General features: G+C 41.2%; 2 protein-coding genes across 2 annotated transcripts in view; one reads left to right on the top strand and one right to left on the bottom strand.

Moving 5' to 3' along the window:
- Positions 1-8,825, top strand: part of eif6 (eukaryotic translation initiation factor 6) — an 11,109-nt gene extending 2,284 nt beyond the window's left edge. Inside the window, exons 3-7 of the mRNA XM_080000075.1 lie at positions 222-307; positions 1,763-1,938; positions 2,572-2,748; positions 4,759-4,943; positions 8,016-8,825. Coding sequence (XP_079856201.1) covers positions 222-307; positions 1,763-1,938; positions 2,572-2,748; positions 4,759-4,943; positions 8,016-8,025 — 634 coding nt within the window. The 3' untranslated portion in view covers positions 8,026-8,825. The remainder of the gene's footprint in view (positions 1-221; positions 308-1,762; positions 1,939-2,571; positions 2,749-4,758; positions 4,944-8,015) is intronic.
- A 3,304-nt stretch (positions 8,826-12,129) lies between these two features.
- map1lc3a (microtubule-associated protein 1 light chain 3 alpha) lies at positions 12,130-18,784 on the bottom strand (the record flags this gene model as incomplete). Its single annotated transcript, XM_080001408.1, has 4 exons — positions 18,575-18,784; positions 15,364-15,419; positions 14,838-14,944; positions 12,130-12,292 (listed from the first exon to the last, which is right to left on the bottom strand). The coding sequence occupies exons 1-4, from the start codon at positions 18,612-18,614 to the stop codon at positions 12,130-12,132; spliced, it is 366 nt and encodes a 121-aa protein (XP_079857534.1). The 5' UTR covers positions 18,615-18,784.
- Between the last annotated feature and the right edge of the window lie 1,298 nt (positions 18,785-20,082).

Raw genomic sequence — 20,082 nt, 5'->3', positions numbered from 1 at the left:
AATACTGAAAACTAATAAACTATATATTTTCAGTTTCGGCAGCCAAAAGTAGTGTTGAGCCTTGCCAACGACCAACCTGCCATCTCCTGTAAATTAATTTTTTTTTAATTGCTCAGCTGTTTTTTTTATCTTTCTTCTCTATCTGATATGTAAAACAATTCACAAACTCATACCTAGTTAACGCCGACCTGTTTTACTTCTGTTCTGTGTTTCCGACGCAGCGTGTTTGAAGGAGAGTTGGCAGACACCATCCCTGTTGTCCACGCCTCCATCGCCGGCTGTCGCATCATCGGAAGGATGTGTGTCGGTCAGTGTTTCCATTCAGACTCTCCCTTTCCAAGCAGACTAAAGTAAACAAGCCTAACTCTGATACGCCAGCCACATCACTTTGGCGTTACTTGGCCTCCTTGATTTATTTTCTCACCTGCATGTATTGGTATCTACTGTGGTTAATCAAATATTTAAATTTACTTAAAATCTGTAAATAAATGATTTTTTTCCTAAGGTCACCATTTAGTTTTGGTTTTTCACCCTGGTACACAGCCAATGTACAGATTATATTTTATATATTGAAGCAAACTTGCACAATGCCCTTGTGAATTATTGACAGGTTTGTTTATTGTTTTTAGGTTTATTTTATATTGCAGATTATTTTTGCAATTTTTCAGTGAATTGTTAGGTTTTTATATGTATCAGCCTTTCTGTTATCTGGTAACAGCTGGTTTTTTGACCCGGAAAATCAGTTTAAGTCAGACATATTTAAATCTCTCCGGTCATAATGTCTGGTAAAAATAATTCCCTCCAAGCACAATTCAAATTAGTGCTGGGCGGATCATTCAGATTAAAAAAAAAAAAAAAAAAAAAAAAAAAGTCGATATAGATATATTTGTCGATATAGAACTAAGCCCTGCCCCCTTCTTGTGGACAGGTTTCACTTGTAAACACATTAAACAGGGAATGGAGACAGAGCCGCAGCGTCTAGAACTCTGAGGAGAAGCAGAAAGATGATGTGTCGTTGGGACACATACATTTATAGTTTGGTGTTTTTTTTAAATATATATTTAAGTTCCGACCCAAAGCAGACGGTAAATATCATTGTTTAAAATATGTCTATGTGACGTCCCGACGAAGACGGAAAACACCCCAAACTTAATTATTTATTGAGACCTACTTGCCATATATTTTTTGATTTGATCAAAATGTTATTTTAGTGAAATGTTGATTAAAGTGGCTGCACTTGTTACTTATTGTTCACGTACGGAAATTATTTGATTTCAAGTACTAATATTTGTAATATTTATTTATTTTTTAAAACAGCATTTACTGGGACTTATTTTATTTGAATATTCAATAAAAAATATTATACATCTACATGCCTTGATGATGTCATTGTCTATATAGACTGCTTATCAATTGTTTTTAAGCTAAAACACTGACACATTGATAATTGAATTAGACTTTTCTTGTAAGTGAAAACAAAACATTTTATATCCATAAGTACACTTAATATCTGTTCTGTTATCCAAGATATCGCCCTCCCTCAATTAGTTATTCAACCGCTATTCAGATATTGTCATAACAAGTTCTCTAATGTTGAAATGATCTCAAAGTGTCTGATTGTCCTCCTGCCAGGTCACAAAATGTACATATATTCTTCATGTTTTTTTCTACCACAGTCACTTTCCTCCAACTCCATCCAATCCAATGATACAATGCGGATTTAATTACATCCGCGTCTGTTGCGTTTTTCCACCGTTGCTAGGTAACCGCCACGGCCTCCTGGTCCCCAACAACACGACAGACCAGGAGCTGCAGCACATCAGGAACTGCCTCCCGGAGCCGGTGCGGATCCAGCGGGTGGAGGAGCGTCTCTCTGCGCTGGGGAACGTCATCGCCTGCAACGACTACGTGGCGCTGGTGCATCCCGACCTCGACCGGGTGAGGGACAGTAAACCGCTTCATTTCAGGGTTTTCTTTTTCTTTTCTTCTTTTTGTTTCTTTTTTTTTTTTTTTTTTGATAAGCAAAGGACGAGATTTAACATTTCAAAGTGGTTTATGACCTTTTAATAGAGTCGGTTTTCACCTTTTCCCTGCTTTGCTGCGAATGCAAATCTAAATATGCAAGATGAAAAGGTGGCTATAAAGCATAGTTTAAGAGGCCGAGTGGTCAAATGATTGACCTTGTCAAACAGAAGACTTTCAAATCTTGCAGAAGGCAGTTTTGACCTCCCTCCTTTAGAGGAATTGGACGGAGTTCCTCGTGGGCAAAGTGTAATAAGTCGAAACTTTCCTTTATCTGTCGTGGAATAAATCGTAGTTTGCGCCGTAGCACTTTCCTTACGAACCATTTATGTGAGGATACTGAGCATGGATAGATAATGTGAAACTGTAGTGTATTATTATTGTTTTATTCTCCTATTGGGTTCTTTGTGTTTTACTTGTCTTATTCTTCTTATTTATTTATTTTGCCTTTTGCCGCAAACTAAAATCAACACCCGAACTGAACATTGATATCATGTTGCGCTGTGATCCTTGCGGTAACAAATGCTTTCACGTTTCCACCCGCACTAGGAGACGGAGGAGATCCTGGCAGACACCCTGAAGGTGGAGGTTTTCCGTCAGACGGTGGCGGAGCAGGTGCTGGTGGGCTCATACTGTGCCTTCAGTAACCAGGGGGGTCTGGTGCACCCCAAGACCTCCATAGAGGACCAGGACGAGCTGTCCTCGCTGCTGCAGGTCCCCCTGGTGGTGAGTCCGACCTAACAGCTGTGGGGCTGGCGTTGATTGTGGATGTTTTTGTTAAAGCGGTGAGGGGGTGAAGCCCCTGGCGGTCTCGTTGCGTGCTGAAATAACTCTCCTCTTACATTGTATAAATCCGTTGTGTTTTTGTCGAGGTTTGTGTTTTGGAGAAGAACTGAAAGAATATTATTCACGGTTGTTCCTCATTTCTGATGCCGTTGGGTGCTTACTGTTGAAGCAAAGGGCGCAGACTGCCCTGCGGACCTTTTGTATTTCAACATTCCCAAATATTTGTGCGCAGAAATGCCGATGTCAATGGAGGAAGATTATTTAACAAACAAAGCGGATAACTCTGCCCCGAGTTAATGGCAAACGGGAAGTAAAGAGGTGATGCATGAGATCCTATAGAAGGGGTCATTTGGGGACCTGGTGTTCCAGTGTTGCATGGGATACCGCTGCTTGTGAAGGCAGCGGTATGACAAGTATTTTAGTGACACGAGGGGGGGGGGTGGTGTGTGTGTGTGTGTGTGTGTGTGTGTGTGTGTGTGTGTGTGTGTGTGTGTGTGTGTGTGTGTGTGTGTGTGTGTGTGTGTGTGTGTGTGTGTGTGTGTGTGTGTGTGCGCGCGCATTACAATATCAGGATAAAACAGATAAGCTTATAAAAATGCACAGGTATAACCTTTCAATTTTATAAATTACGGGAATCAAAAATATACACGATCATAAATAAATAGATGCAAACACAGCTCTCCGTGCCCCCCCGGTCGCGGACAGCGGTGCCCTGTTCATATTCACACTGAACAGCCGTAGCCGATTGGACTGACCCAATTCTGAGTTGGGTACAGCCGGAGAAATAATTAATAATAATCAGACACACACACAAGAAATCCCCAGCATGTTTAATGGACTGTCCCTCCCCTTCACAAGTGGCAGGCAAAGCTGGAGTGACGAGTGGAGCAACTTAAGTTTCTCCAGAAGTCCTTAAACATGGGATGGAAGACAGTCAATGAGGAGAACTTAGCAATAATTATTGTGTTTATATTTCATATCCTTCTGTAACTTCCACTCGGAAAAATATGAATTCCCCCCAAAAATTAAGCATTCTTTGCGGTGATGACGGTAATGAGCCCAATACCGCGTCGACATCCTGTAACTGCGGTAATGCCGTCATTGTTACAGCCTGATTGTACCTTTTTTTATTAAAAAAAAAAAAACAAGATGTTTGTACAGATAGTGAGTTAGTGGTGTAACGGAACTTGGTTGATCTGTGCGATCGCAGACCCCGACACTTCGGCGCGCATGTGAACGGCGGATCAATTGAAAAATGTCACCATCATAGTAAAATTCAGTTTCACTGCCGCTGTAACTTTAAAAAGCATTAATTCCCTAAAGTCTGGATGCAGGGCTGCAGTGAGAAGAAGACAGACAAGAGGGATGCGTGCTGTGTTTGACGTCACGCTGTGTTGTTGTTACTTTACTCCCTGTGGTGACTGATGCTGTGTGTCGTCGCTGTGCGTCTGCCCCTCCGTCATAATGGAGCGCTCAGGATCCAGTCAACAAATACTATGTGTGTCGAGAGATGCAGACTTGTCTACAACATCCGCTGTAACTCGCTTTATTCTGAACCTGATTTACATGAAATGTAATTATGTTATAAATGTGAGAAATTGAATATGATACTGGTTTCTTATTCAAATTAAATGCAGTTACTGGGGGTGGATGTAATCACATTTTGTCTTTCACTACCGTGTTTAAAGGAAGAAGGTATCGTCATGCATGCCTCATATGGCACTTTGATTTAACAATGAAGTAATATTTTATTTATACATTGGCCATCTTGTAAGTTTAAATTGAAGACCATGGGTAAACGTTCCTTACTTGATATATATGTCTCCCTTTCTTTTTGTTTGTTTGTTTGTTTATTTATTTATTTATCTATTTATTTGTTTGTTTATTTTGGTCCGAAAGACTATCCAAACCATGACTCAAAACCGTGATACTGGTTCTTCCCGCCTGCAGGCCGGGACGGTGAACAGAGGCAGCGAGGTGATAGCGGCGGGGATGGTGGTCAACGACTGGTGCGCGTTCTGCGGCCTGGACACCACCAGCACGGAGCTTTCCGTCATCGAGAGCGTGTTCCAGCTGAGTGACACCACGCAGCCCTCCGCCATCGCCACCTCCATGAGGGACTCCCTGATCGACAGGTGAGACGCACTGGCGGCACGCAAGACTTTGACTCTGATTTATTGGCCATGTAGGTTGATCACCACAAGGAAATTGGTTTCATAGATTCGTCGGAGTGTCACGATATATCGCAGGACGAAATCTTGACGGTACAAAAACAAACGTGACAATATGCATCGGGGAGCCGAAGACCCCATCGCGATGTGGAGGCGCTGTGCGCATGTTTCGCTTGGTTACGTTGAACACCAGGGGGCAGTATCACCAAACCACGGGTAGACGTTAAAATCGGTCAAATTAAGTCAAATTAGCCAACGACCAAACAAATCTCAAACACATTTTCAGCTCCTGCTGCAGGGAGTCAGCGGGCAGAGGATTGGAGTTTCGGGTTGTTTGACTTTCGCAAGTTCAGTAAATTGGTGCATTTTACAAATATCCAAAATTTGTACACATACCTACAGCGAATAAAATAGACCCCGTTAATTGCTGCCTGCAGCTATATTTATTCTTGAAATTGTTGTGCTTTAATTGGTTTTGCACATTTACTGCTGAAAGAATCTTTTCCAATCATAATATTTGGTTAATAATGTAAATATTAAATCTTGATGCATAAAATTATTAAAACTGTGATAAATACTGTGACGCTGGTTCTGGTTGAAGCACTGATGGAGGAAGCTCTTGTTTCAGCCGGGTCACATCGTCCTGTGTTGGATAATTCCCCTGCACCACAATGTAAACATGGGAGGTGAGACACGTTCGTACCTTAGAGAGACGGGAGGTGGAATTCCCTTTAAGATGAGCAGTCGATCGCAGAGAGGTGAACTGCATTTGACTTCCTGCCATCGTCAGAAGAACGTAGCAAGCAAACACAAAACTGAACTGCCTCTGGTTGACCCACTTTAGAGTGTGTGTGTGTGTGTGTGTGTGTGTGTGTGTGTGTGTGTGTGTGTGTGTCAGTCACTGACTCATCCAACACAGTCACACCTACCACCTGACGCTGTTTCATCATCCACACGTCACAGCCGCTCACGGTGTGCTGGGGGTGGGTGTGCTGGGGGTGGGTGTGCTGGGGGTGGGTGTGCTGCGGGTGGGTGTGGTGTCTCTGTGGTATTGACGGATGCAGTCGGTTCACTGGCTTTGACCCGGAGCAGTGACGTCTGCAGCCTCGCACCCAAACACAAAATAAATAAATAAATAAATCCTGTGTCAACGACTTGGAAAAATATCAACGCGTGAATTTGGCAAAACGAGTGCAACTTATAAACACTACACAGAAGTACTTTCAGCTGCTGTGTAGTTACTAGTAGTTTTTAATGAAGGAGGGTTTGCTGGTGTCGTTTTTTTTTTTTGGATGAATTTGACTGGTTTTGCTTTCAACTTCTACATTTCTGGGGTTGTTCCGTAGGGGTGGAGTTAGCAGGAAAACTCACAATACGCTGTATTTCCTACGATACATCACTGAGCCTTTCCCCTGTCAGGATACTATCGCAATGTGTTACTGTCAGGATACTATCGCAATGTGTTACTGTCAGGATACTATCGCAATGTGTTACTGTCAGGATACTATCGCAGTGTGTTACTGTCAGGATACTATCGCAATGTGTTACTGTCAGGATACTATCGCAATGTGTTACTGTCAGGATACTATCGCAATGTGTTACTGTCAGGATACTATCGCAATGTGTTACTGTCAGGATACTATCGCAATGTGTTACTGTCGCGATAAGATACTGTCATATACAATTCTGTCGATACATTCACAGCAATATGATACCATCAGAATAGGATTGTATGACATATCCCGCTATGCAGTACCACCACATACCGCTCTCGGTGCGTCCTGACCGGCATTGAAATATAACAACTGGAAGCCGTGTGGTTTGAGCTGTTGATTTGGAGGAACAGGGCGTGAGTAGGGACGCTGTCGTTAAGATTGAAACTTTTACTTTACTAAACTTGACTTGTACTTTCACGGTACTCTTACGGGTTATTTTCCTTATTATTTTTCAAGAGAAAAACTAAAACAGATTAAGAGCAGAATTAACACTACTGTATTTTCTGCACCTTAGGCATGGAGGGGGAGTGATGGAGAAAGTGTCCCCGTTACGCACGGTTTGGTTCCACAGGGAGACTTGAAATGAAAACCTGCGTCTAAATTAAAAGCATTTGTTTTGGTGCCGCCAAATCCAGTTCTACTGAAAAAATGACGAGTCGGCCTATGACAACACTGATACTGTCACGATACGTCTCCCACAAAGACTCTGTCATGATTCAGTGTTGTTTTTTTTTTTGTTTTTGTTTTTTCACGCTAATATAACTTCACTCAATTCTCCGTCCGTCTGCACGAGCGCCCCGTGACGTATTCGGACGTAGTGACAATGTGGGAAGTGGCGTTGGCAATATTGGGACACAATAAGGTTGAGGAACAACAATAGCGTTTTGTTACGGTGGTTCCTTTGTAAACAGCTGAGCTTTGTGGTCGGCACGTCTGGGTTTGGGAAAGGACGTCACCTGCCTGAAACGAAAGGCACAGAGACATTTGAATCACTTCAAATATATATATATATATATTTTTTTTTAAGTGTTTAATTGGTAATATTAATTGGTCAATTACAATATTGTGAATTTACGGTTAAACAGATATATATATATTTTTTTACTTCCCTTATTTTGATATATTGCAGTACCTGATTTGTTTTGTTTGCTTTTTTTTGGGGTCCCACCCATATTGTTACACCACCTCATACTCACTCTCTACCCTTCACTTTATATTACAAGCAGATGCAGTTTTAAAATACAGGCAGATACTCACACTGATCAACTAGGTTTCACGTTGGTCAGGGCCAGAGTCGTGATTGATTTTAACTTTCACAGACTGATGAAGAGTCTGGACGTCTTCATCAAGCTGTGGTGTTTTAACGACGCCATCTGTTCCCTGGGGGAGGACGACCTGTGCTTCCAGTCTGTTTTTAACGTGTAGGACTCTGTTAGTGAACCAAGTGTGTTTGTTGTATTGTCTGTAACTGTGAACTAGAGAAATTGTTAAAATAAAGATGCTTTAAAAATCTCTCTCTCTCTCTCTCTCTCTCTCTCAGCCTGACATGAGCAGAGTCCAGGCTGTACCTCGGGCGGAGAACCCCCCCCGCCCCTCGCTGCTGGACCGTCACCTCCTTCCTCCGCTCACACCTTCCACTCTCCGTTGTTTCCATCCCATCATACCACCGCGTCGGCCATCTTGTCTCGTCCGCTCGCCTGGGAACTGCCGCCAGCTTCTGAAGACTTTTCGTGCCGCTTCAGACTCAATTGGACGGGCTCCGGCCAAATCACGACGCTCGAGAAGCCGAGGGGTCGTGAGGAGAGATTTCCAAACTTTTTCCCTTTTTTTTTTTTTTTTTTTTTTTTAATAGTAAAAGCAACAAATCTGATTGTAAAACCTTTTCAAGACACATTTTGGATGCCCCCCCCCCCCCCCCCCCCATATTTTTAATGGTTTACATCACATCAATTGCGTCTCTCCCGTCCAAGCATCTAAAAGAACAAAAAAAAAAAGAAAGAACCTTCAGTCGTCGAATCAAAACAAATCAAAAATCGGACTTATTTTTGTTGCTGCGTCAATCAATACAAATCTTGCCGTGTCTGCGGTGGAAGGACCGCGGGAACGTCTTTGTAGACGGTTGCGTCTGTGCTTGAGGCGTACTGTACGTGATGCACTCAAATGTCTGTTATTTTTTGGGGTTTTTTTTGAATAAAATCTGCAAACATTTCTGCATGAAAGTGATGTTAAAAAGATTTTTTTTGTTTGTTTGTTAGTTTTTACTCCAGTCTTTGTGTGGAAAAGCGGGGTCGTGACTTGAGAGAGGGCGTGGTCCTCCATTCTGCCTTGTATAAATAAAATAAAAATAACGAAGCCCAAATCTGTCGTTGTCTTACCGTGCTGTATCAAACTATAGCTTCACATTTGTACATCACTTAAAGTCATAGTGGCAACTTGGTAGTTAGTCCAATTATCCCAAAATGTCCTGGAATAAGTTAATGTCAAACAAAATAACTTCATTATAGAATATATAATTCCATATTTACTTATGTAATTTATACCTGCACCTCAATTTTCTCCTGAGAACATCTCATTTGTATAAATAAGTAAAAAAAAAAAAAAACCCAAAAAACAGCCCATGTGGGTGGACAGTCTGTGTGTGCGGGGCTTAGTTTTTTGTGTGTGGTCTCTAGCGCGCTCTACTGTCGACTGTAAGAATAACATGGACAGAGGCTCGTTTAGTAAAAAAAAAATAAGCAAAGAGCATTAAAAAAAAGTTACCCTAAAGCTAGTTTTACTTTTGGGTCATCAAAAACACATTTTTCCACGGTTGAATTTAAATTGTAATGTCAGTTGCATTGCATTACATTACCTCACTACACTTTTTTGTCTAAAGTGACTGTTCAATAAGACCCTTTTTGTCGGTGCTATCAAACCAACTGTCACCGTCACAGCTAAACGTTCTAGAAGAATAAGCAGCATTAGTAGAGTGAGCTTTATTTTTTTTCAACAGCAAAGTGCAGCGCATTTGACTTTTAAGTTCCAATGTGTGCGCCTGGAGAATGGACTACCACTGTCAGTCACCTGATTAAGGACGAGAGAAAAGACTTTCAAGGCAACATTTTTTTTTATTATTATTGGCAACTGCTTGAAATAAAGTCGTAGCAATGCATCTATGTACACCCTCGTAGTGACGGCCTACCCAACACACACAGCTAATAAGGATCCATTACACGATCGTTTATACGCACATACACCTTTTTATGCCGTTTCAAAATACATATACACTTGTTTTTGGTTTTTGAAACTTTTAAAAAGACATTTTCCCATTTTTTTTTTTAAATACAACTTAATACAATCTTTTCCACCATCTCTTGCATGAAATATTATATATATATATATATATATATATATATAATATAGTCAAGGGGGAAAAAAGAAACATGCAATGTAGTGCACTTAAACTTTTTTTTCTTTCATCTATAAAATCTTAAAGGCAAACAAACGGGAGGAAGAGAAGGTTCAACGAAAACAAAACGGAATAACGCCTCCAACATTCACTAGTTCTAGTAATTCTTGGACAAAAAAAGTACTAAAACAAAAAAAAGTCAATGCCGAGGTGTTGGCTCATAGTATTTGTATTAATTTGATACATGTGCAAAAGAAGCTTGTTCATCTCCTATTTTAATATTCCTTTATATGTTTCCTAACACTGGTGTCTATTCTACCGCCGCGCTGCGAGCGGACGAGCGGCCGTGGGCAGGAGGGGTCACTCGGGGAACGGGACGCTCTGTTCACAATCCTTACCTGGTCAGATTTCAACTTCTTTTGCTTTCTTTTATTTTTACCAGAACATTTTAATCGTCTAAAAATTCTAGGATTTCCTTGTGTTTTAGGCGGGTTTTTTTTTTTTTTTCAATGATAAATTGTTTCTCAATGAGTTTGAATAAATGTGAATTAATAAAAACGGCAAATTTGAACGCGACATGTGCGTTCGAGGGTTCAAAGCGTGTGGGATATTGGTTCAATCCTAAGGTTAAGTCGTTAGAAAGGTGTAATATTTTCCTTGAAGGCAAACCGACGTTTGACCCCCGTTTTGTTGCTATGGTAACAGACGGTCAACAGGGATATTCAGGGTCAGAGTATCGGCCTCTTTATATTTAACTCCCGCTGTGCCTCGCCCTTTCAACATTTGGCCGTTCCTTCACCAGTTTCCAGGCTTTACTGGTTCTGGTGTAAAATCCAGTCCCTCTCTATCAACTATTCCTTGGACCGTGAGTATGTGAACATTGGGGAAACTCTCGCTGGACCCGTGTGATCCCGCCCCCTCCTCCGCTAAACCCGAAATGACAGGAGCTTCGCGCTCGCATCCGTGCGGTGGAGCCCGAGGTGTGAGCGGTCCCGGAGGCTCCGGCTCCGACATGGCCGCCGTTTCAATGTGCTGCAAGCTGACTGGCTGGACGGGGGGGGGGTGGAAGATCCGGGGGTTCATAAAGTAAAAAGTTTGCTCCGGGATTTCGAGTCAGCCGCGCAGAGATCATTCAGATTATAAGCGCCGAGCGGAAGAAGGTCCGACCGAGGAGCGGAACCGGAAACGTGGACTTTGTGAGCTTTCCGGACCTGGATGTACCCACCTCTGCGGTGGGACCGACCGGGCGCTGGTACAAGACCGACTGCCGCTCAAAGCAATGAGCTGGCGGCGACGGCGGCAAAAAAAGCAGCGGTTCGACGTCTAGACTCACTTTAAAGTCCTGTCTCCGTGTTTCCGCTCCAGCCGTGCCGCTAATAATCAGGGGATCCACCTGGTTGACTCCAAATCCCCGAGCGGAATCTCCTATTTCTGAGGCCGCATTTTCCACCTGTGGTTATTCGGCGGGGGCGGGGTCAGTGTCGTTAGGACTCGGTTCAGTTCAGTTAAGTTCGTGGTATTGACAAAACCATTTGTATTCAAGTGAATGTGCCCGATTCCAGCGAGTGTCGGACGTAGGACTCAAGCAAAACACGCACGGATAAATGAGACGGACCCAAGCTGAGGTTTCATCCTTCACACCGGAAACGGTTGTGGGGAAGAAAAAAATAGGACTAGGGAATTAAAATGAAATATAGGATCGCCATCACTAGGAATATATCGTCTAGACTAGCGCTTGAAACTACCTTGTTGCCGTGACTTGAGTATTGAACAATACGGCAAAAACACGACGTGACAGTTAGTGATTGGGTGAAATCTGAGCTGAGCTGTGCTTCTTCATACGTATGAGGATAAAAGGATAAAATACCAAGCAGCTTAACTTTCAAAACACATAGAAAAATCGCCCGACTGTAAATATTAAAGGTTATTAGCCTGTCAAAAAACAAAAAAAAACAAAGGAACAAACTAGACAAAAATAGATTAAACTGGTAGTAAAACTAAGTGGAAACTGCTTCATCCAAACTCTTTAGGAACAGAGAAATAAAACAGTCAACGTGGGAACGGGAACAGAGAATTAGAACAGTTGTAATTCCGCTGCTGACCACTAGGCGGTGCCGGGTTAAATATGTGGTTTATACACACGCCGCCCTCCTCCTCCTCCTCCGCCTCTTCCTCCTCCTCCTCCTCTCTGCATCCTTCCCTTACGCCTGGCGGTCAAGGACCCCCGGCCTCCCCCGTCCTCCCCTCTCCGCCCTCTCCTCCCCCCCTAGCAGCCGAAGGTCTCCTGCGAGGCGTACACCATGTAGAGGAATCCGTCCTCGTCCCGCTCCTGCTCGTAGATCTCAGAGATGGACGTGGACACGGACACCAGGCTGTGCTGGTTGACCAGCAGGAAGAAGGCCTGGGTGGGGTTCAGCTGCAGGCGGCGCCTGGAGGAGAGGGATGTCAAGATGTTTGAGACACTGCCATTTTTTGGTCTGACGCCGAAACGAACAGAATTCCTTTCGTTCCTCCGGAGGGTCTGCTTGCGCACGGGGGGAGCTGTGACGCGGCCGGACTAACCAGTGCGTTGCATGAGGAAAGCGCCCAGGGGCCCCCAAAAACGGTCCTCACTAATACCATCACGCAAAAAAAAGGTCTAGTGAGTCCAGGAAGTGAACTGGTTCATTCATAATATATACAGTATATATATATTTTTTTTTTTTCTGAAACAAGGCTTCATTCCTCCTGAAAAGAGATGAAATTAAAAGCTGTTTTCTCATGTATACCTGCATGCCTTTGCTACGTCATAGAGTAAAGCAAATAAACTGTGACATGAGAGAGAAATTATTGCCAAAGAGATGAATTATATTCTAAAATGGCCTGGACAGATTTGTTGGTACCCCTTAGAGAAGATGATTAATAATTGGATTATAGTGATATTTCAAACGAAGTGTTTTCTTTAATTGGTATCAATCTTCAATCTTATAATCAGTCATTCAGCCTATTGAGAAAAGCAGTCACTCTGCTGTTTGGTGTCATCGTGTGCACCACACTGAACATGGAGCAGAGAAAGCAAACAGAGAGTTGTCTGAGGAGATCAGAAAGAAAATGACAGACAAGCATGTTAAAGGTCAAGGCTATAAGACCATCTCCAAGCAGCTTGATGTTCCTGTGACTACAGCTGCAAATATCATTAAGAAGTTTAAGGTCCATGGGACTGTAGCCAACCTCCCTGGACACGGCCGCAAGAGGAAAATCGACCCCAGATTGAACAGAAGGATAGTGCCAATGGTAGAAAAAGAGCCAAGGACAACTTCCAAAGCGGTACAACTGAACTCCAAGGTCAAGGTACGTCAGTGTGTGATCGCACCATCCGTCGCTTTTTGAGTGACAGTGGGCTCCATGGAAGAAGACCCAGGAGGACTCCACTTTCGAAAGAAAAACATAAAAAAGCCAGACTGGAATTTGCCAAAATGCATATTGACAAGACACGATGCTTCTGGGAGAATGTCCTTTGGACAGATGAGTCAAAACTGGAGCTTTTTGGCAAGTCACATCAGCTCTATGTGCACAGACGAAAAAATGAAGCTTTCAAAGAGAAGAACACCATCCCTACTGTGAAACATGGAGGAGGCTCGGTTATGTTTTGGGGCTGCTTTGCTGCGTCTGGCACAGGGTGCCTTGAATCTGTGCAGGGCACAATGAAATCTCAAGACTACCAAGGCATTCTGAAGGGAAACGTGCTGCCCAGTGTCAGAAAGCGCCCTGATCTGAATCCTATCGAACAGCTATGGAAAGAGCTGAAACATGCAGTCTGGAGAAGGCACCCTTCAAACCTGAGACAGCTGGAGCAGTTTGCTCAGGAGGAGTGGGCCAAGCTACCTGTTGACAGGTGCAGAAGACTCAGAGAGCTACAGAAATCGCTTGATTGCAGTGATTGTCTCGAAAGGTTGTGCAACAAATATTAGGTTAAGGGTCCCATCATTTTTGTCCAGGCCATTTTCATTTGTTTTATTATGTAAACTATTCTGTTGAATCAAAAAAATCTAAGTCTGGTTTCTGTTAAATATGGAATAAACAATGATGGATGCCAATTACTTTTGTGAGTTTCAAGTTATTTCAGAGAAAATCCATAAAAAACAACAAATTTGTCGACGTCTGTATGTGTGCTTCTACGTCTGTATGTGTGCTACTACGTCTGTATGTGTGCTACTACGTCTGTATGTGTGCTACTACGTCTGTATGTGTGCTACTACGTCTGTATGTGTGCTACTACGCCTGTATGTGTCCTACTACGCCTGTATGTGTCCTACTACGTCTGTATGTGTGCTGCTACGTCTGTATGTGTGCTACTACGTCTGTATGTGTGCTACTACGTCTGTATGTGTCCTGCTACGTCTGTATGTGTGCTGCTACGTCTGTATGTGTGCTGCTACGTCTGTATGTGTGCTGCTACGTCTGTATGTGTGCTGCTACGTCTGTATGTGTGCTGCTACGTCTGTATGTGTGCTGCTACGTCTGTATGTGTGCTGCTACGTCTGTATATGTGCTGCTACGTCTGTATGTGTCCTGCTACGTCTGTATGTGTGCTACTACGTCTGTATGTGTGCTTCTACGTCTGTATGTGTGCTACTACGTCTGTATGTGTGCTACTACGTCTGTATGTGTGCTACTACGTCTGTATGTGTGCTACTACGTCTGTATGTGTGCTACTACGTCTGTATGTGTGCTACTACGTCTGTATGTGTGCTACTACGTCTGTATGTGTGCTTCTACGTCTGTATGTGTGCTACTACGTCTGTATGTGTGCTACTACGTCTGTATGTGTGCTACTACGTCTGTATGTGTGCTACTACGTCTGTGTGTGTGCTACTACGTCTGTGTGTGTGCTACTACGTCTGTGTGTGTGCTTCTACGTCTGTGTGTGTGCTACTACGTCTGTATGTGTGCTATTACATTTGTATATAGATAAGCAGGTGCGTGCCCGTGTACCTGATGATCTTGACCAGTTCGCTCATGTTGACGTGGTCAGGGACCAGGAACTTGGTCTTGTCCAGAACAGGAAGCTGCTTCTCTCCCTTGTACCTCTCGATGATCACCTGGAGACCACACACACACACACACACACACACACACACACACACACACACACACACACACACACACACACACACACACACACACACACACACACACACACACACACACACACACCATGGAAACAAGTCAGAACTGCCACTGTGCGGCTTACATCCCAGAATAATCACTCAAACCGGTCTGTTGGGGGAAGGCCAGGGATATATTATAAACTGAACACTGTGAACGCCCAAAACAATAATTTACTTTGACTGTGAAAAAAAACAAAAACCCCGCACTACATTCCCCCTCAATGACTGCAGGTTATTTTCTCTCGGCCAGAAACACTGACGCTCCCAAAAAAGCCAAATAACATGTTCGTCCAGAGAAGCCTCTGGTGGATCACTGAGCCCTGATAAAAAGGGAGGAAACAGGAACTCACTGGGATCTTAGTCGGGTGCTGCTCCCGAATCTGCTGAACCTCTTTGCATCGGTCAGCTGTGGGTGACACACAGACACAGAAACACATTAACATAATCCAATAACATTGATTTAAAAAAAAAAAGCTTTTCTCGGATATAAATCGAAAAGAAAAGAAAAATGTTTTTTTTTATAGATCTAAAAAGCGGAATAAACCTTTCATTTCCCTGATTCCAATGCATCGGAGTGTAATGTATCAATAAAATTCTCAGATATGAGAAGATATGGGAAACCTTATTTTACATGGTATTCTATTCTATTTATCTATGGGAGAGATTAGTACATTGTAAAATGTGCTGAACTTTCAATTAAGGTAAACACATTGACTAATGGAGCGATACATATTTGATAAAGATGTGATGTAAATGTTGTGTCATGAAAGGTCCGATTTATTAAAGGAAAATGGAAACACCCTGGCGTCATAGTATAGTCAATTTGGAACAACAAAATATGACGTGCGTGAAGAATCAATATGTGCAGATAATGAATAAGATAAGGAATACCTGGGAAATGATTCATTCAATGAAAATAACAATGGGTGTAAATAAACAAATAACACAGAGCTGTGGCTTTTCAAGAACATCTAACCTACAATAGTAAAGAATATCTGCGTTAACGGTGACATTTCTAATGTTATTGGGGAGAAAACGGATGTGTTTACTTAATTTTAGTTGGTTTCCTCCATGTTTTTATGTTTGAAAACACATTGTGTCAATAAATCAGTTTCTAATAATAATAATGAACACACATGGTCTTCAGTGATACATAATATACATAATTGATTTGATATATTTTATTTCAGTACTTGTATTATCAAGTAACCCCGATTAAGTCTTCCGTTCTTTTACGGAGTCCTCTAAAGCCAGGTTATTCTCCAAGACGTGCTTTAATAGAAGACACTGAATAGTAATTGTTTATTACAGAGTGTTTTGTGTTTTTAAATACACGGTGGTCGTTTTTTAATGTCCCGAACTTCCCTGTTGCCATTAGCCGGGTCTAAAGCTCAGGCTTTGGGGCTGTGAAAGGTCCCTTTGTTGGAATAAGTTTTTTCTCTGCTCCCTCAGTAAAATAGACGTCTTTGTCAGCATGCCTAGAAGGTTTTTTTCTCTCTCTCTTTTTTTACAAATATAGGTTAAAAACGTTAACACAAATACAGTTGCCGTTGTGTCCTCTTCCAAGCGATCGCACCTTTTCCATTGTGAGAAAATTATTTCTGTGGCTATATCGCTTTAAATGGGATATAAACAAAGGGGATATTCTCAGACTGTCTCCCTGTTAACGACTACGGTGCCTGATATATTCAAAATTATATTTCCTAAACCCTTTGTTCCATTTCCACTTTAAAACAAAGAAAAACAAAACGCTAAACCACCTTTCATATTCTTTAAATTCTCTATCAATTCATTTGAAAAAAAAAAAAAAAAAAGCTCCAAATGAAACGAATACATAATATTCTCTCAGGATTTCTATTCTTAAACGCACACTAAATTCTGCAGAGTCATGTGGTTATTGGAACAGGAGTTGAGGCTGACCTGACGTCTGTTTACAGCGTTTTAAAATGTTATTTGAGGAGCTGCAGAGTGATGTGTGTCGGTGTGACACAGGGTAAGGTGGCATTATTTGCATGCACTGGTATATTAAACATTTACTAATGTTTCTGTTGATAAATCCACGTTTCACGTGTTTGGGGAGATTATGCAATGGGACTGTCTGTTTGGCTCCTCCCTCCTTAGAACAGCCAGTCTCCGTCTGGAGCCTCAAATTACACCATAACATAACTCCCAGAACACGAGGACGCGGACCGGGCTAATGTGTCAGCACAGCTTGTTTTCCTCCCCGATCCCCCACCTACCAGGCCCATACTACACACAACACGTTATAGTAGATACTTACACACTACACGATTAATGTATCGATACCAACACACTACAGGGTTATAGTATAGATACTAACTGAACACACTACACGGTTATAGTATAGATACTTTCACACTACACGATTAATGTATTTATACCAACACACTACAAGGTTATAGTATAGATACTAACTAAACACACTACATCGTTATAGTATAGATACTAACTAAACACACTACACGGTTATAGTATAGATACTTACACACTACACAATTACAGTATCGATACCAACGCACTACAAGGTTATAGTATAGATACTAACTAAACACACTACATCGTTATAGTATAGATCCTGACTAAACACACTACACGGTTATAGTATAGTTACTAACTAGACACACTACACTGTTATAGTATAGATACTAACACACTACACGGGAATAGTATAGATACTAACACACTACACTGTTATAGTATAGATACTAACTAAACACACTACACGGTTATAGTATAGATACTTTCTCACTACACGCTGACCAGTTTGTAGACTAGTAGTACTAGTATTAGTCCAGTAGTAATAACGTTATGTCTGTGATATGCTTCCCTTCCTGACTGGTTTGATACTGACATGGCACTTTTTAGTTTTACCTTCTAAGGCCTACACTGCAAAACAAAAACAAAAAAAAAAAATCATTTTTTGGGGGGGAAATTGAGGAAACCTACGGAAAAAAGATTTAAGGAATTGTTCGTAACCTCGATCCACTCACTATATTCTCTGAGAGCACATTTCGCTGATTATTCGTCACAAGAAACAACAGTCGCTCCATAACAATGACGTCATCGGCCAGTTCACTTGGTTCATCAAGACCGATTTTCCTTTTTAAATCCTCATCAAAACTCATTGGAAACAAAAAGAATATTACAAATAAGTGGATAATTAGGAGAAAAAAATGTCGACTCCCCATGAATTGAGAAGCCATTAAAAAAAATATATACATATATATATATAACAATATAATATGTGTAAAATATAGTACTTGTTTTGTATGGTTTGGTGCTTTGTAAAAGTCTAAGATTCAATCCATAAAAATATATTTACTAAAAATGGTTTCCAGTAACGAAAAACTACAGTAAGCAAGTCACAGATGACACATAATAAAAACAACGACGACGACAACGACAACAACAACAACAGTGTGTGGAGCTCGCCTTCCAGCGGCTGGTGTAATGCAGCGTAACGCTAGCAGCTAGCAGCTAGCAGCTAGCCCTGCGCTAGCGGCCCCGCAGCTGGCGGGTGGCAACAGGATGGTGTCTCACCGAATGTCCTCCTTTGTTTGAACGGCCTGTCGGACGGCATCTCCGCAAACGCGATCTCGCCGCTGCGCTGCTCACAGCAGGGACAAAAAAACAAACAAACAAAGAAAGCCCGTTCCAACCGTCCGCGTCCCGGACCGACCGCAGCTCCTGCCCGTCGTCCGCTGGGAGACCGAGCGGCTTTCACGGAACGGCGCGGACGGAGACGCCGACACTGTGACGTCACCGGGACGTCTTTTTAAAGAGAACTTCCACTTCGCGCCTCTTGGGCCTTGGTGGCCTCGAGGGAAAGGATTCAGAGCCACGGTCGCCGTAAGAGCCATAATAATCATTAATAATAGAAGTAACAATTAATCACTCGTAGTAAATTGAAATCGCAACTCATTCATAATTGTCGTAATCATAACTCATTCATAATCGCAATCACATCTCATTGGTAATAATAGTAACCATAACTTATTCGTAATAACAGTCATCATATCTAATAATACCAATCACAACTCATTCATAATAGTCATCATAACTCATTAATTATACTAATCATAACTCATTAATAATAATACAAATCATAACCCATTAATACTAGCAATCATAACTCATTCATAATGATAGTAATCATAACTCATTAATAATACTAATCATAACTCATTCATAATCGTAATCATAGCTCATTGATAATAATAGTAACCATAACTTATTCAGAATAACAGTCATCATATCTAATAATACCAATCACAACTCATTCATAATAGTCATCATAACTCATTAATTATACTAATCATAACTCATTAATAATAATACAAATCATAACCCATTAATACTAGCAATCATACCTCATTCATAATGATAGTAATCATAACTCATTAATAATACTAATCATAACTCATTCATAATCGTAATCATAGCTCATTGATAATAATAGTAACCATAACTTATTCAGAATAACAGTCATCATATCTAATAATACCAATCACAACTCATTCATAATAGTCATCATAACTCATTTATTATACTAATCATAACTCATTAATAATAATACAAATCATAACCCATTAATACTAGCAATCATTACTCATTCATAATGATAGTAATCATAACTCATTCTTAATAGTAATCATAACTCATTCATAACAATAGTAATCATACCTTATTGATAATAGTAGTTATCATAACTCATTAATAATAGTAATCACAACTAATTGATAAGAATAGTATCAGTTCAAGTAGTAATCGAAACTTATTTATAATGGTAAAACCTCAATCATAATAGTAATAATCGTAACTAATTTAAATAATAGTAATCATAAGTAATTAATAATAGCAGTGTCATAATTCAGTCACAATAGTAGTAATTATAACTCATTAATAATAGTACAGTGATCATAACTCATTCATAATAGTTATAACTCATTAATAATAGTGATCATAAGTTATTATTATAATAGTAATAATGTGTTTATAGTAATAAGTTAAAATGTTATTCAATAGTTTTGTAAAACTATTGTTAAAAA

The sequence above is a fragment of the Zeus faber genome (genome assembly GCF_960531495.2).
Source record: "Zeus faber genome assembly, chromosome: 5".
NCBI classification, from domain to species: Eukaryota; Metazoa; Chordata; class Actinopteri; order Zeiformes; family Zeidae; genus Zeus; species Zeus faber.
This window is presented reverse-complemented; position numbering and strand designations above follow the sequence as displayed.